The 17,134-nt window shown below is 39.7% G+C and overlaps 1 protein-coding gene across 1 annotated transcript in view; it reads right to left on the minus strand.

Annotated features, from left to right (window-relative positions):
* DRC9 (dynein regulatory complex subunit 9) overlaps nucleotides 1-17,134 on the minus strand; it is a 43,723-nt gene that overhangs the window by 23,850 nt on the left and 2,739 nt on the right. Inside the window, exons 3-6 of the mRNA XM_007447594.1 lie at nucleotides 16,103-16,358; nucleotides 11,031-11,254; nucleotides 9,361-9,489; nucleotides 6,644-6,725 (exon numbers count right to left, since the gene is read on the minus strand). Coding sequence (XP_007447656.1) covers nucleotides 6,644-6,725; nucleotides 9,361-9,489; nucleotides 11,031-11,254; nucleotides 16,103-16,358 — 691 coding nt within the window. The remainder of the gene's footprint in view (nucleotides 1-6,643; nucleotides 6,726-9,360; nucleotides 9,490-11,030; nucleotides 11,255-16,102; nucleotides 16,359-17,134) is intronic.

The raw sequence follows: 17,134 nt of genomic DNA on the forward strand, positions 1-17,134 counted from the left end.
AGTGCATGTGAAGCGGGGGACCCCTGTCCCCACCCCAGCGTCCTTCCCCCTCCTGGGGCCCACTCACACTACACTGTCTCCCCCCCATCCCCGACCCTGCCTCCCTCCCTGGAGAGAAACTGGGCCTGGGGATGGGGAGGGATGCGGCCGGAGGGGGACCCCTGCCCACGGCATTAGAAGGGGGAGGGACAGCGGGGGGGTCTCACCACCCATCTCCCTCCCTCCCAACTCCTGACTGGCCCCTCAGTCAGTGTTTGAGCCTCCTCGTCCCCTCATGCACCCCTCGGTGAATCCTTGGTGATGATTTTGGCAACTTTGGGAATAAATGGCAATTCTTATGGGGAAAAAAAGAAAAAAAGAGTAGCCCCCACTCACCGCAACTAGAGAAAGCCCGCGTGCAGCAATGAAGACCCAACACAGCCAAAAATAAAGTAAAATTAAAAAAAAAAAAAAGTGGGGTCGAGGGGAATTCTAAGAAAAAGGAAGAATGTATGCCAAAGTCCTGAGGCAGCAATAATGCCTGATTTTATGCTGATCTAGAGTTTCTTAAAGCAGTTTGCCCTTACCTCATCCTATTGATTCCAGCATGTATAATAAACCTTTCCAATGCTGGAGCTGCCACGGAGGTATATAGCACTGGGGAAATGTTCTCAGAATAGGATTCCAAGAAGGAGTTATTTCCCCACTGGGCCTAGGGATTCTCATTTCCCTTAAATTTTGAGTGCTGGAAAACTGGAAGTAGAGATAGGTAGATAACATACATACATATCGAGATACATCTTATGTAAGCTAGAAGCCTGAGCCTTCAAGGAGAAGGTTGGCTGTTAAAGAAGAGTCCTTCACTTACTTCAGCTTTGCCATGATTATTGAGGTTAGATGCAGTAACCATGAATGATATGAACCCACCCCTACTCATTTTGACTGGTTATAAAAGGAGTCAAAGGGCACAAGCTGGATGTCCTAGAACCCTAAAATCTTACGGCAATATTGAGAGGGATCTTCTTAATGGTGCTCAGTTATTTTGAGTACAAACTCTTGCCTTTGACCCTCATAGTGACCATCTGTATTCTACAGCTGGATGAAGAGCATTTTGTACCTCTTCCTTAGCAGGAGTTAATCATGAAAATTTGTTTCTCACACGAATGTCTAGACTGGGTAGCCCTACATCAACTACAGCCCTACCGATTTCTCATCCTTTTGTTCTACATTCAGCAACCCCATTGCCATCCATGGTCACTGACTGCACTTTGGAAAGCTCTGTGCTATCCTGGAAGCTTTGCGTGATATCTTAAAACATCCCTGAACTGCTCCACACTCCAAGCCATACTTTGTTTTTTCTCTGGCCACACTATTACTAATTTTCGCATGTTACCTCGCTCTTTTCTTCACTCATCCCCTCAGCTTTTTGCATTCTTTAATGACTAATTTCCTTTTGGGGGGGCCAGAAATAGAAAGAGTACCAAAGAGAATAGGTTGACATGATGATGATGAACTCTAGGCTCCAAAATGGATTAAAGAATTAAATATAGATATAGAAAACATGCTTGTTAAATTTGCAAACAACTCAAAGCTGGTATATGATACGTAAGAGACATTAGAATTCAAAACCCTGTTGATTATTAGAACTCTGGACTGACTCCAAGAAGAAGCAAAGGTGAAACTAAAGTCCTGATTTTGGTTAGAAGAATCTTGTAAGCTGAGAATTGTGAAGACCTAACTTGTCTTCCAACACTTTCATTAGAGGCTTACCCAGCTTCTAACATGAGAAACAGAGGTCAGGGCCCCACCACTGGTTGTTGTCATAGCAGCACTGTAAAAAGGTGCCTCCCTTCCCTTGTATTCTTTAGATTTCTCAGAGTCTTCCTTTCCCTGTGCTTCTTCTAATGGTTTGTCATCAGAATCTTCACAATTATGAAAGAATATTGCCATACAATCTTGTGAAAAGCATTTGGAGTGCTTCCTCTTTGTTTATATTACTGCAATTTGTGGCACTGTATACTGTTTATATAACAGGGAAAAAATTCTCCCTTATCCTCTGTTGTGGTTAGACATCTATAATAGTGTGTACAGTTTTAGGCATCACATTTTTTTTTAACATCTTTATTGGAGTATATAGTTATCACATTTAAGAAGGAGTTTACTCAGAAGAGATTATCCAAGACAGTGAAGTGTGCGAAAATTTTAGTACAAAAGGAAAGAAAAGAGGAAATTGGTGTGATTGGAAAGGTAATAGTTCAAATGGAAATGAAAGCAGTGGGTGGAATTGGAGCCTGAAACTTTAGAAGTTCTGACTTGATCATGCTTCATCTGCATTTTAGAACAGGAGACTATTTGGCTCAGAGTTTATTCATAGACTCTCATAGAATCAGCCAGTATTCTTAGTTACAGACGGACAGGCAAATATAAATGTTAATTTAATACAGAACTCTATTTTTTTCCTGTGGCTTTTATCACTTTAATAGACCACATTTCCATTTTCCTTTTTCCATCCAACCAAAGAGGCAGCCTGAGGTATAAGACAAGTTCCATCTTCTCCAGCTCCCTAAAATTTCAGGAACCAGTACTCCTCCCTACTTTGTGTTCAATTATGAAAACAGACACTACCATTAAAAGCCTCTGGGGGAATTCCCTGGCTGTCCAGTGGTTAGGACTCAGTGCTTTAACTGCCATGGGCCTGGGTTCAATGATGCCTGGTCGGGGAACTAAGATCCCACAAGCCCCACATTGCGGCTGGGGAAAAAAAAGACTTCTGCTCACAATATTGTGGCAGCCATCGGAGCCTTATTAACTCTAATTGGTTGACAGCTTCTTTCCATTACTAAAGCTTCTCTGAATTCAAATAACAAGTCCAGAAGTCTAGATCTGAAGGCATTTGGGGATTTGGAAGTAAAGTTTCGTCTGCTACGAAACCCCACAAATATGCTGCATCAGTCCATGATTGATCATGGAGAAAGCTGTAGACACCATGGACAACCAGGGTTATGATAATGGGTTATGGTGAAGGCAGATCTCCTCTTAGTGAGAATCTTAAAAGGAATTCATACAACTGAAGATCCTTGGCCTATAACTCAGTATTTCTACACTGGATCTTTGTTGCATATTGGAAGATGAAGAAACGGCATGACACTTGGGTTCACTTATTAGTATGACTTAATCATGGTTTTACAATCATAGCCTGTAAGCATTTTATATCCTCCTCTGTTTCCACACGGTCAACGTGGAAGGCCGTAAGTTTGTGCAGAATAGCTATACAGAGAAGAACCAGAGTAATCAGAGGCCCATGGCAATAGCGTTAAAACTAGATGCCTTTGACTTAGCACAGGGTAATTGAAGACAAATGTTATATGACCTTTTAAATAGTCACATAATATAATAACTTCTTTTTTCTTTTACTTATTTATTTATTTATTTATTTTTTTAAGTTGCGTTGGGTCTTCATTGCTGCGTGCAGGCTTTCTCTAGTTGCGGCGAGCAGGGGCTACTCTTGGTTGTGGTGCGCGGGCTTCTCATTGCGGTGGCTTCTCTTGTTGCAGAGCACGGGCTCTAGGCGTGCGGGCTTCAGTAGTTGAGTTACGTGGGCAGTAGAGTGCAGGCTCAGTAGTTGTGGCGCATGGGCCCAGTTGCTCCGCGGCATGTGGGATCCTCCCGGCCCAGGGGTTGGACCAGCGTCCCCCGCACCAGCAGGCAGACTCTTAGCTGCTGCGCCACCAGGGAAGTCCCGCAAGTTCTCTTTAATGGTGTCTTGACTATTTTTGGTCCTTGGCATTTCAATATAAATTTTAGAATCAGTTTGTTAAGTCTCCCAAAAATGAGTAAATAAGTAATTAAATTAAATCCAATCAAGATTCTGATTGGGATTGAATTCAATGTATCAATCAATTTTGGAAGAATGCACATCTTTTTAATATGGAGTCTTCCAATCCATAAACATAAACATAGTATATCCCTCCAATTATTTAAATATTATTTAACTTTTCAATACTGTTTTATAGTTTTCTGCAAAGAAGTCCTGCACATTTTGTTGTTGCCACTGGATTCATTGCTAGATATTTGATATTTTTGATGATATTGTAAATATACATATTTCAATTTCTTTTTCTAAGTCTGCTACTGATATATGGAAAAGATACATTAATTTTTATATATTGACCTTGGGTCTCTCTTTTTTCCCCTTTAGTTTCATGAAAACACTGCTCCACTTATCTGGCTTCGTGTGCTGATGTTCAGAAGTTTAACAGCAACCTGATTTTTTTCCTTTGTGACTTTGTCATTTTGCCTGGGGACCCAGTAGGAAGCTTCATAAGGCAATTGCTCCCTCACATTCCAGTGATCTCCACACATACTTTCACACACTCAAACCTGCCATCCTAATTACTGTCATCATTTTCTGACCCACAGGTCTCTAATATCCATGTACCTCGTAACTGTCTTCTTGTTGTCCAACCTTGACTTGACCACTGGTTTTTTAGTAACTCTAGGGATTTAACTTGATTTCATCTTGATAGCTTTTTTTTTTTTTTTTTTTTGGTGGTACGTGGGCCTCTCACTGTTGTGGTCTCTCCCGTTGCGGAGCACAGGCTCTGGATGCGCAGGCTCAGCGGCCATGGCTCACGGGCCCAGCTGCTCCACAGCATGTGGGATCTCCCCGGACCGGGGCACGAACCCGTGTCCCCTGCATCGGCAGGCGGACTCTCAACCACTGTGCCACCAGGGAAGCACTTGATAGCTGTTTTTTATTCAAGGTTTGCCTTGCATCTTCTAGTTCTGGTTTATCTACTCCTTTTCTGATGATCAAAATATCTGAGTGATATTCTACTTTAGTTTTACTGTGTCTGAATGTAACAGCTGAGACTGTAATCCAAGAAGGTAAGTTTCACAACCTAGTACTACCTGTTGTCTGGAAAATTATACTGTCAACAATATATTGATTTTTTTAAATCTTTATTGAATTTGTTACAATATTGCTTCTGTTTCATGGCTTTTTGGGTTTTTTGGCTGCGAGGCATGTGGGATCCTAGCTCCGCCACCAGGGATCAAACCTGCACCCCCTGCATTCACAGGGGAAGTCTTAACCACTGGACCACCAGGGAAGTCCCCAACAATATAATTTAAAATGTTTAAAGAAAGAGAAAAACAGTGGCTGTGATAGTAGCAAAGGGGAGTTGATTGGCAGAGTGCCAACACTCAGGTCTCTTTTGATACTATTTGGTTTGGAGCCTTAAAAGGACATTGATACAAATATCTTATTTTTTAATAGTTAAGAAATAAAAGAGGAAGTTTTAAATAATGGTAGAACTTTTGAGGGAAAAAAGGCCAAGAAACCTCTGCAAAAGTCTATTCATTAGAGAGAAAACCTAAATGCACACCAGTTTTAATGAAGCCTTTGCGGGGGAGGGTGGCACAGAAATGGTTTTCAGAGGACTTCCCCAGTGGTCCAGTGGTAAAGAATCCACCTTCCAAAGCAGAGGATGCGGGTTGTCACATGCCGCAGGGCAACTAAGCCCGTGCGCCACAACTACTGAGCCTGCGTGCCACAACTAGAGAGCCCACGTGCTGCAAACTACAGAGCCCATGCACTCTGGAGCCCTCACCCCACAACTAGAAAGAGAAAACCCGCATACCACAATTAGAGAGAAGCCCATGCACTGCAACAAAGATCCCTCGTGCTGCAAAAAAAAATAAATTTTTTTTTGCAGCCAAAAATAAATAAATAAAAATAAAAAAAGAAATGGCTTTCTAAAAATGTAGACTATAAACAGAGGGTTAATAGGGATAATGAAGTGAAAATCAATACCAAAGGTAGTTCAAAATTGATAATAGAAAATGAGAGATAATAGAACAAATAAACGATTTGTTCAGAAGACCTAAAGATAGTATCTCAGAAGAAAGGCTAGTGACCTTTTTTAGACAACTCTTCCGAATACATTTTTCAAATATTATTCTAACTTCTATGTAGGGAATGATGAAGATTCCCTGATCGGAAGCATAAACTTGTCCAATTAGCTAGGCAGTGAAAAGCTGATATTAGGCCATACTTTGTAACTTTCTAAATTGCTAATAGTGTTAGTCATCCTAATGGTACTAATTTCTAACTGTCTAGGTTGTAGCCCAAACATTGTTTTGCAAGTCACTTGCTTAAAACTCAGGATGCATTTTCTTATAGAGATTAGACATAAGGTTAGGCCCTAATGACCACAGAAGCTCAATAAATCCACTCTGTACTTGAAATATAATGCAAATGACATTATTAACCCTAACCATCAGGTGTAAGGAGGTATGTAATGTGCTTAATGTCCTACCTAGGACTATAGTCTCCCATCTGGGATCTTGGCATACAAGAGACTGCCTGAGACATGGTCTCCTGGAGGGAAGGAGTGGGTCATGTGGTTGGATCGGTTGGGAGGGGTAAGAACAGGCTTAGAGCTCCAGAGGGTTAGGGTCTCCCAGAGGTTGATTCTGGACATAATTGTACATTGCAGGCCAAACATCTAATTACTCTCTTTATATTTTTAATAGTTTAGGCACCCCAGGAGAAACAACAATTTCCTATACATAACTTCTTTTTTTTTTTTGCTTGAGAAAGATGACTTCTATTTAGCTGTTTTAGCTCAGTAACTTTCAGTGTTGCCCAGGTAGTTCTTACCTGTACTTCAGCTTGCCTTTCTCTTTTGACATTAAGTAGCTGTTTTTGAAGAGATTTTATCTTTTTTCTTCCATTTTTCTCCCTAGGAGAAATAAGAATAATTTGTGTTTAGAGTAGTGCTTCTCAAACTTTAGTGTGCACAGGGTTCGCCTAGAAGCTAAGAAAGATTCCTGGGCTCTACCCCAGAGATTCTCATTCATTTGGTCTGGGTTGGGGGCCCTGGAATTTGTTTCTCTACCAAGTTCCCAGGTGATGCTAATGGTGCTGGTCCATGGAGCAAACTTTCAGTAACACTTTAAAAAAAGACTGTGTTATATCTAAAATAGTTGTTGCTGAGAAAAGGCTAAGAAGCAGAGGAAGAGGAAGAGGAAAAAGAAGACTCCTTTCTATTCTGAGCTCTTCTCAATAACCTTATGTGGTAGTCTTTATCATTACCCCTGTTTTACAGATGAGGAAAATGCATGTAGAATGCTGAGGTAACTTGCTGTGGAGGACATGAGAGTGTTCCTCACCGACCTCCAAGTACAGGCAATGTAAGCAAGTAAGGGTCCCAGCTCTAGGCTCTGAACTCCTTCACTGTGTGTGCTCTGAGGCCACACTTCCCACTGACTGCTCCCAGCCAAGTTTTGAGTCTGGCAGGGATAAGACCATTCCTTCCTGGAAGACCCAGGACTTTTCTGATGCTTGACTTTGGCTCAAGGGCTCCCTGATGACCTTGCCAAACCATTCTTAGACTGCAGGGCAGTCTCTTCCACTCAACCTTCGTCTCCTTCACTTAGGGTGAGTCCAGCATTGAATCCAAAGGCTCCCTCCTCATTTTCTCTCACATAGGTGTTTCCCTGATAAAATCTTTACATTAATAATCTCATCTTGGCATCTATCTCTCAGAAGACACAGACTAACACACTTGCCATGGTCACACAAATAGTAAATGGCAGAGCAGAATTCAAACTCAGTACTGTCTGAATGAGAATTTATTTTATGTTGTTTCTGTTTGCTCTCAGAAACGGAATTCTGCTTATCTCCAGCAATACCATTATTTAGGTTTAAAATAAAATAACAGAACAATACAATAAAATACAAAATAAAACAATACCTATCTTAGCTTGGGCTGCTATAACAAAAATATCATAGATTGGGTGGCTTACAAACAAAGAAATTGATTTCTCACAGTTCTGGAGGCTATTAAGTCCAAGATACAGGTGCTATCAGATTCAGTGTCTGGTGAGAACCAGCTGCCTGGTTCACAAATGGCCATTTTCATTTGTATCTATATATGACAGAAGGGGAGAGGCAGCTCTGCTTGGTCTCTTTTATAAGGGCACTAATCCCATTGATGAAGGCTCCACCCTCACAACCTAATCACCTACCAAAGGTCCCACCTCCTAATACCATCACATTAGGGGTCAGGATTTCCAAAAACTAAGGTGGGGGTCAAGAACATTCAGTCTATAGCAACAAAAACAACAAAAACACTTATCACTAAATTGCAGCTAGAGAAATACTGCTACTCAGGAATTTTTAGAAAGCATGAACTTGCACTTCTCTGGTTGCACAGTGGTTAAGAATCCGCCTGCCAATGCAGAGGACATGGGTTCAATCCCTGGTCCAGGAAGATCCCACATGTCGCAGAGTAACTAAGCCTATGTGCCACAACTACTGAGCCTGCGTTCTAGAGCCCATGCTCTGCAACAAGAGAAGCCACTGCAATGAGAAGCCCGTGCACTGCAATGAAGAGTAGCTCCTACTCAATGCAACTAGAGAAAGCCCGCGAGCAGCAATGAAGACCCAACACAGTCAAAAATAAATAACTAAAATAAATTAATTTATAAAAAAAGAAAGCACGAACTTAACTAGAATCTTGAGATTGTCATGGCCAAAACAAACCACAGATTATGCACTACCCATTTATAGTACATATATTGTACTTTATATATTGTAGACACAGATAACTGAAGCCCAGAAATTGAGTTATTGTCCCAGCAGAACTAGGAATAAAACCCAAATTTCTGACTTCTAGTTATCTTCATTCAAAAGCAAAAATTTGATTTGCTTTAGAAATCTAAGACTTCTGGTGAGAATTTTATAGAATTTTAAAATGCAGCAAAGCAAATAAAACTAAAATTACTCTGACCTGGCAATGATATTATAGAAATGCATTTTGTTTTCCCTCTCTTTGCCCAAAGCTTTCAGGAGATTGGTGAAAGTGCCAGAATCTTGCAACTCCTGCATGGTTTCTGTAATTACATCACTGAAAAATTGCCTGTAAGGAGAAACAGAAAAGATGAATCAATAAGATATATTTCCCGTGCACTGCAGAGTAGCTCCTACTCAATGCAACTAGAGAAAGCCCGCGAGCAGCAATGAAGACCCAACACAGTCAAAAATAAATAACTAAAATAAATTAATTTATAAAAAAAGAAAGCACGAACTTAACTAGAATCTTGAGATTGTCATGGCCAAAACAAACCACAGATTATGCACTACCCATTTATAGTACATATATTGTACTTTATATATTGTAGACACAGATAACTGAAGCCCAGAAATTGAGTTATTGTCCCAGCAGAACTAGGAATAAAACCCAAATTTCTGACTTCTAGTTATCTTCATTCAAAAGCAAAAATTTGATTTGCTTTAGAAATCTAAGACTTCTGGTGAGAATTTTATAGAATTTTAAAATGCAGCAAAGCAAATAAAACTAAAATTACTCTGACCTGGCAATGATATTATAGAAATGCATTTTGTTTTCCCTCTCTTTGCCCAAAGCTTTCAGGAGATTGGTGAAAGTGCCAGAATCTTGCAACTCCTGCATGGTTTCTGTAATTACATCACTGAAAAATTGCCTGTAAGGAGAAACAGAAAAGATGAATCAATAAGATATATTTCCCTGCATTCCCAAAGGGCTACAGAAATCACACAAGTTAAGACCCAGAAGGAACATCATAACTAAGTTATGGAATTATTCTTGGAATGCAAAAATAGTTTTGTATTAGAAAATCTACTAATGCAATTCATCACATTAATAACGACAAAAGGAGAAAAAAGCCGTATGATCATCACATTATTTAAAAACAAACAACAGGGACTTCCCTGGTGGCACGGTGGTTAAGAATCCGCCTGCCAATGCAGGGGACACGGGTTTGAGCCCTGGTCTGGGAAGATTCCACATGCCGCAGAGCAACTAAGCCCGTGTGCCACAACTACTGAGCCTGCGCTCTAGAGCCCACGAGCCACAACTACTGAGTCCACGTGCCACAGCTACTGAAGCCTGTGTACCTAGAGCCTGTGCTCCACAAGAAGAGAAGCCACCGCAATGAGAAGCCCATGCACTGCAACAAAGAGTAGCCCTTGCTACGGTGTGCAGCAACAAAGACCCAACACAGCCAAAAATAAGTAAATAAATAAATGAGAATAATGATAGCAACTTTGCAACATTAATGTAAGGATTAGCAGGAAGGTTCAGCCAAATGCTTGACACAAATTGGTAGCTATTGTGGTACTTTATCCATTAGTAAGAGACAGACACTGTCAAAGTAGCCAAATTTTAAACTGCTTTAATCCTGAGGGTTTCTTAAAAGCAGTCTCAATTTCCATTGTCTCATTATTCAGTTTTTTGTTGTCAACTGGCTTACTGACAAAGAAGCCTGTTAAGTTAAAAGAGGGTATAACCTTACGGTAAGAATTTTTGGTAAATAAGCGTTTGTAGCAATTACCCAGAGCCATTAGCCAAATCCAGCCTGTAGTCTATTTTTGAAAATAAGTTTTATTGGAATACAGCGTTGCCCGTTTGTTTACATATCATCTATGGCTGCTTTCATGGGATAACAGCAGAGTTGAGTGGTTTCAACAGAGAGTTTATGTCCTGCAAAACCAAAAATATTTACTATTTGTCTCCTTACAGAAAAACTTGCTGAGCCCTGCTTTAGGCCCTCACCAGAAGGCTTCTCATGGCAGTGGCTTCTCTTGTTGTGAAGCACGGGCTCTTGGAGCGCAGGCTTCAGCAGCTGTGGCACACGGGCTCAGTAGTTGTGGCTTGCGGGCTTAGTTGCTCCGTGGCATGTGGGATCTTCCCAGACCAGGGCTCGAACCCAGGTCCCCTGCACTGGCAGGCAGATTCCTAACCACTGCGCCACCAGGGAAGCCCCATTATTCTCATTTTTAAAAACTGTAAACAAAGGCTCAATAACTTGCCCAACCATACAGCCACCATACTTTCAACTGTACCACATTTGCCCTAAGTAGTCTTTGGCTAATCCTATTATCTGCAGTCACTCGGATACAATGACCAACCCATAAAAGAAGAGAGCAGTGAGCCACCCCTGACCCACTCTTCAGCCATCTAGAAATACATTATCACATTTCCAAATATGCTCTCGTTCCTTACCTATCAATCTGAATTTTCTTCAGTGTCTCTGTGTTCATTATGATCTGCCTTGTAGGTTTTTTGAAGATAAGATCTTGCACTTTGTTAAACTGGCCTCCTTGTCTGATTTCTGGTAACTTGGGCTCTTCTTTATGCACGAATGGACCGGATATTTTTGAGGGTTTTGAGACCAGTGAAAGTTTTTCTAAGCTTTTTCCTTCTAAATTTATTTCTTTGTTATTCTTCTAAAAGCAATAAATGATGTTTCACGTTAAGACAGATTTTTAAAACATAAAGAAACAACGCTATATGAGGGCCTCTGCCTACATTTTGAACCTCTTATAATATTACCACCAGAAAATTACCCTTTTCTTCAGCCACATCAAACTACATGCTCTGCTGTTTTGTGTCCTCCTGACTTTATACAACGTTCCCACTGTCTGTCATTCCCCAACCTGGTAAACTTTATGACCAAAGGTAAAGTTCTCTGTGAAACATCTCTATTAGCAGACATTTACCATTTGTAATTATTTGTATAAATATCTCCATTAGATTGTAAATTCTATGAGGGAAGGGACAGTGTCTTAGAGATCTTGGTGCACCTCAAATTCTTTTTCGAACAAGATTGGATATTAAATAAATGTGGCCATCTTTATAATCCCATTGTTTAGAAGAATGTCTACAGTACAGTAAAGACTCAAATGTTCACTGAACACATGAATTTTAAATACAGTTGTCCCTTGGTATCTGTGGAGGACAGATGCCCCCCGCCCCTCAAGGAGACCAAAATCCACACATGCTGATGGCCCTTATATAAAATGTCATAGTGTTTGTTTATAACCTATGCACATCCTCTCATGTGCTTTAAATCATCTCTAGGTTACTTATAATAACTAATACAATGTAAATACTATGTAAATAGCTGCCAGCACACAGCAAATTCAAGGTTTGCTTTTTGGAACTTTCTGGAATTTTTTTCTGAATATTTTCGATCCATGGTTGCTTGAATCCGCAGATGTGGAACCCGCGGATATGGAGGGCCCACTGTATGAGGAATGAAAGGAGAATCATACCAAAGAGTAGGAGTTGATAGTATATTTAGTGGTGTGATATAGATTTCAAAGTTCATGTGGGGAATTTTCAAACCCAAACTTGAATACTAAGGGGTAAGCATTACCATAGGAACAGGATATGTCTTTCAATTGATGATTCCTATTTAATCTGTGGCTAAAATTTTGAGCCAATGGGAAGCCATATAACACAGCAATTTTGCTGTGCATATGGACTCTGAAACCAGACTTCCTTGTTTAAATCCTGGCCCTATCTGTTACTTTAAACAGATAAACCACATTGACTTTAGGCAACTATTTAACATCTCTATACCTCCATCTTCCCATTGATAAAATAGGGATAATAATAGTACTTGCCCTCCAGTAGTTATTATGAGGATGGAAGGAAGGAAGGAAGGAAGGGAGGGAGGGAGGGAGGGAGGAGAGAAAGAAAAGAAAAGAAAGAAAGAAAAGAAAGAAAGAATTTAGAACAGTACACAGAACTATGCAAGTTCAGCATTTGATATGATTACTTAAATTCTTGTGCTGATCCTATGCACAGAAGAGTTTCATATGCATATTGGTACTTAAAAGCCTAGGTCTGGGCTTCCCTGGTGGCGCAGTGGTTGAGAGTCCGCCTGCTGATGCAGGGGACACGGGTTTGTGCCCCGGTCCGGGAAGATCCCACATGCCACGGAGCAGCTGGGCCCGTGAGCCATGGCTGCTGAGCCTGCGACCCCTTGATATGGCTTGGCCACGTGTCTCTTTGGCCACTAGAAATCATTGGATGTGCTGGCAAGCAGGTTCCAAGCCTAGCCCTCAGTTCCCTGATGGAACGTTGCCTCTGTCGTGAGGACAAGCCTGGGCTGCAAGAAGAGAAACCAAGTGGGAGATTGCCAAGTCATCCCCTCTGATGCCATTCTAGAACAGCACCCCACCCCCCCCAAAAAGCCTAGGTCTTCCTTAGCTAAACTTCAATTAGACCAGAAATGTAAAAAAAAAAAAAAACTATCCATAAAAGTTAATAAACACAGACTCAACAGCATTTTTCCTTATATCAACCATAAGCAAAGATTCAGATCTGAGGAAAACATTTGTAAGCAAGTAAAAAACAAAATGCTGCCTTAAATAAGAATTAAATTTTAAAATACTCCTTTAAATTAAAATTTATATGATTGACTACAAAGAGAACAGACGCCATAGAATTTCAACAGTTAAACTGAAACTTATCTGTACATAAGGAAAACGTTAAGTACGTGGATGGTTATTACTCTAGATTTTGTCTAGGGAGGGAATGGGAAATGTAAGGCCTGGAAAGTTTGTTTTTTCTGATCACCCTAACCATTGTTCCTCTACCTTTGTGCTTGGGCATCTGGAAAAGGAAGCAAACGTGTTAAACAGCTTGATGTACTGATTACCAGAAATAAATATGAATTTTCAGAAGAGAACTTAAAGGAACTAGCTAAATATTCTGGTCCATTCACTTCCTTGTACAGTAGGGTATTAGATCCTAAGGGAAAAGATAAGAAAAACAGTATTCCGGGCAAGGGAGCTCTTTCCAAACTTTGGACCAATTACTCCCACTTCTGGTAGAACTTGGTACATTAGTATATTTTTCATCATTCCATTCCATGATTCTGATGAATGAAAAACTCTTTGGAAATATCTTTAGCTATAAAAAAGAGGGATAATGCTAACTAAACTTTCATCCCAGGGTTGTTATTGTAAGGCTCAACAATGTGAAGCTTTTGGAGAAAGAAAGCATTCACATTCATACTAAGATTTTTAATTATATATCCTATGCCCTATAGGGCAATGGTACTGTAAAAATTTATGAGTTAGAACAACTATAGTACTATAAAGTAAAAAACCAAAAAATTATTTTAAGGGTCACAATTTTTAAAAGTTATAGAACTAACATTGAGAAAGGGGCTTTTAAGCTGCTATTAATCAAAATAAGAGTACAAACCGTTACTCTTTATACTTCTATAAAATCATAAGCAGGGCCTCTGTTAAGTCAGAAAATTTTGTGGGTGAAGATCATAAACCAGAATAAAACTGCAAAAGTTTTGTTCTTTTATTTACTGGAGTGGTGACCACTACTGAATGTTGTTTGTAAATTTGGGTTTTTCCTTCTCTCTTGAGTTTCTATGATGGAAAATTACCCTTTTTTAAAGCCTGACAGTAAATATCATTGATAAAACTTTATCTTGTTAACTGAATATCTTCCCTCTTTATTTTTGATTCTTACTGAAGGAGACAATAGAAAGGAAACAGTAGTAGTCTCTTTTGTACTATTTGTTAACCAGTTTAATTTAAGAATTAGACTCATTTTAAAAGCATTGAAAGGCTTAGTTCTTGGGTTTCCAATATCTTTGCTTTTCATAAGTTAATAAGGAAACTAATTCCTATAATACCCATTAATGTCTTAAAAGTACCTCAAAACTCATAGAATGTTAGTATTAGAAGGGATCATTTAGTTAAAACTCCATCACACTACTGAAGCTCGCATGCCTAGAGCCTGTGCTCCACAAAAGAAGCCACTACAATGAGAAGCCCATGCACTGGAACAAAAAATAGTCCCTGCTTGCTGCTGGCTACAACTAGAGAAAGCCCACTCACAGCAACGAAGATCCAACACATACAAAAAATAAATAAAATTAAAAAAAAAACTCTATCACAATTTACAAATGAGAAAACTAAGACCAAGAAAGCGAAATGAATTGCCCATAGCACACAACTAAACCATAAAGGTCCCCAACTCCAAATCCAGTGTTCTATTAAAATTTTGTATAAACTTTTAAAACTTTAATAAAAGCTGTATAAACTCAGGTTATACATATAATAATAATAATAACTTTAAAATCGTAAGGGCCGGGCTTCCCTGCTGGCACAGTGGTTAAGAATCCGCCGGCCAATGCAGGGGACACAGGTTTGAGCCCTGGTCCAGGAAGATCCCACATGCCAGGGAGCAGCTAAGCCTGTGCGCCACAACTGCTAAGCCTGCACTCTAGAGCCCGCAAGCCACAACTACTGAGCCCGCGTGCCACAACTACTGAAGCACGCACGCCTGGAGCCCATGCTCCACAACAAGAGAAGCCACCACAATGAAAAGCCCATGCACTACAACGAAGAGTAGCCACTGGTTGCCGCAACTAGAGAAAGCCTGAGCGCAGCAACAAAGACCCAATACAGCCAAAAATAAATAAAAATAAAATCAATTTAAAATTGTAAGGGGCAATTAAAGGGAAATTTAATTTTCTAGTCACAATACATATGGACTTCTTTTCTGTTAGACATGAAAATCAATTTACCCTCTCATTTTTATAGCAATTTTCATTTATCATAGAATCAGAAATAAGAATATATTCTGTACAAATTATATAATGTAATTTTGTTAAACGTAATAAATATGTTTTTGTATTTATAAATTGTTTCTATTTTATATCTACAACCCAAGTTATTAAAACTTATAAGAGCTTAAGAATTCATAAAGATTTTGCTCACTACCAAGCTGAGTTTTTTGATAACTCAGTGGTCCTTTGAGGAGGAGTCCATAACATCATTGAAAATGTAATGGCTGACACAGTGATGTGGCTGGATATTTAAAAAGGCAGATTGCAAGATATTTAGCAATAACAAAGTCATTTTAGATGAAAGCAATATTGACAGGGTCCAGTTGAATTTCCTCCCTTTAGTGTTCAGTTAGCTTTTAGCAGCTGAGAAATACAAGATAGGTAAGACAACACAATTACTTGTTCCATCTCCTCAGTATATATATTGTATTTATACTGATTTATCTATAGGCCTTTTAGAATAATGCCAATATATTGGAAGAAAAGGATATTCTGATTGGTAATGTACCTTGAGCTATGTCTATTTCACTCCATTAACTGAGAGTACATATCTCAGATAATTATTGTAGCCCTTTATCTGATATGAAGGTGCTATTTCCCAAGTTAAATTGAATGGCATAGGTACTGACAATGATGGAGAAATAAAAAGAAAAGAAAGCAAAAATTAAGTAATGCTGAATATATATACCATGCTGATACTTTTTCTTTTTTCATACTGAACTGGCATGATATAGTTTAGAATAGAGAGCTGGTCTGTGGTGTCCTCCAGAACTGCAGAGATCCTCAGTACATCTAGAAAGGAGAGTGGCTCTGTGACTTCTGGGATGATTTCTATGGCTGTTTCTTCATTTTCTTCTACAGCAGTAGGTGGTTCACCTGTCACTGACACTGTCACCTCAGAATGCCAAATTTTTGGAGGAAGATTTGAGGCTTCCAGCTGACCTCTAAGAATGAAGGAAAAAATAAGTCAGGCACCAAATGTTTAAAAATTACTTAAACTCAGAAGCAGCAGCATGTAGATTGGCTCCTACAAAGTCCATTTTGTCATATAATATAACCAAGATAATGAACAAAAGTAGTTTGCAGATGATTCTGCTAAATACCTCCCAGTAACATTCTGACCTTCCAAAGAAAAGCAACTTACTGGTTAATAAAGATATGTAGCCTGGGCTATTTGGCTATGCTTAACCAATTTGAACTTGGGCTAAAATAAAGTTTTTTCTAGCAACATCTTTAGATGCCAGCCAGAAGTGTCTCATGGTTAGTGAAAAATAGAATGTAGTAGCCAGTCTCCAAGATGGATCATATGATTCTCACCTTCTTGTACTCTTGCCCTTTGGTAGTCTTCCCCACATTGAATAGGACTAACCTATGTAACCAAAAGAATATTGTGGTTTCCAAGGCTAGGTGAATTTGAGACATTAAAGCGTCTCCATTATTCTCTCATATCTCTCACTCTATGGGAATCCAGATGCCTTGTCACAAGGACACTTAAGGAGCCCTGTGAAAAGGTTCATGAGGGTGAGGAACTAAGGCCTCTTGCCAACAGCCGGCATCAATTTGCCAGCTCTGTAAATGAGCCATCTTGGAAGTGGATCCTCTAGCCCCAGTCAACTCTTCAGATGATTGCAGCCCTGGCCAACTTTGACTTATGAGAAATTCCCAGACAGAACCATACAGTTAAGCTGCTCCCAAATTCTTAAACCATCCAACCAAGCTA

Source organism: Lipotes vexillifer, unplaced genomic scaffold (assembly GCF_000442215.2).
Source record: "Lipotes vexillifer unplaced genomic scaffold, Lipotes_vexillifer_v1.1 scaffold823, whole genome shotgun sequence".
Classification (NCBI taxonomy): domain Eukaryota; kingdom Metazoa; phylum Chordata; class Mammalia; order Artiodactyla; family Lipotidae; genus Lipotes; species Lipotes vexillifer.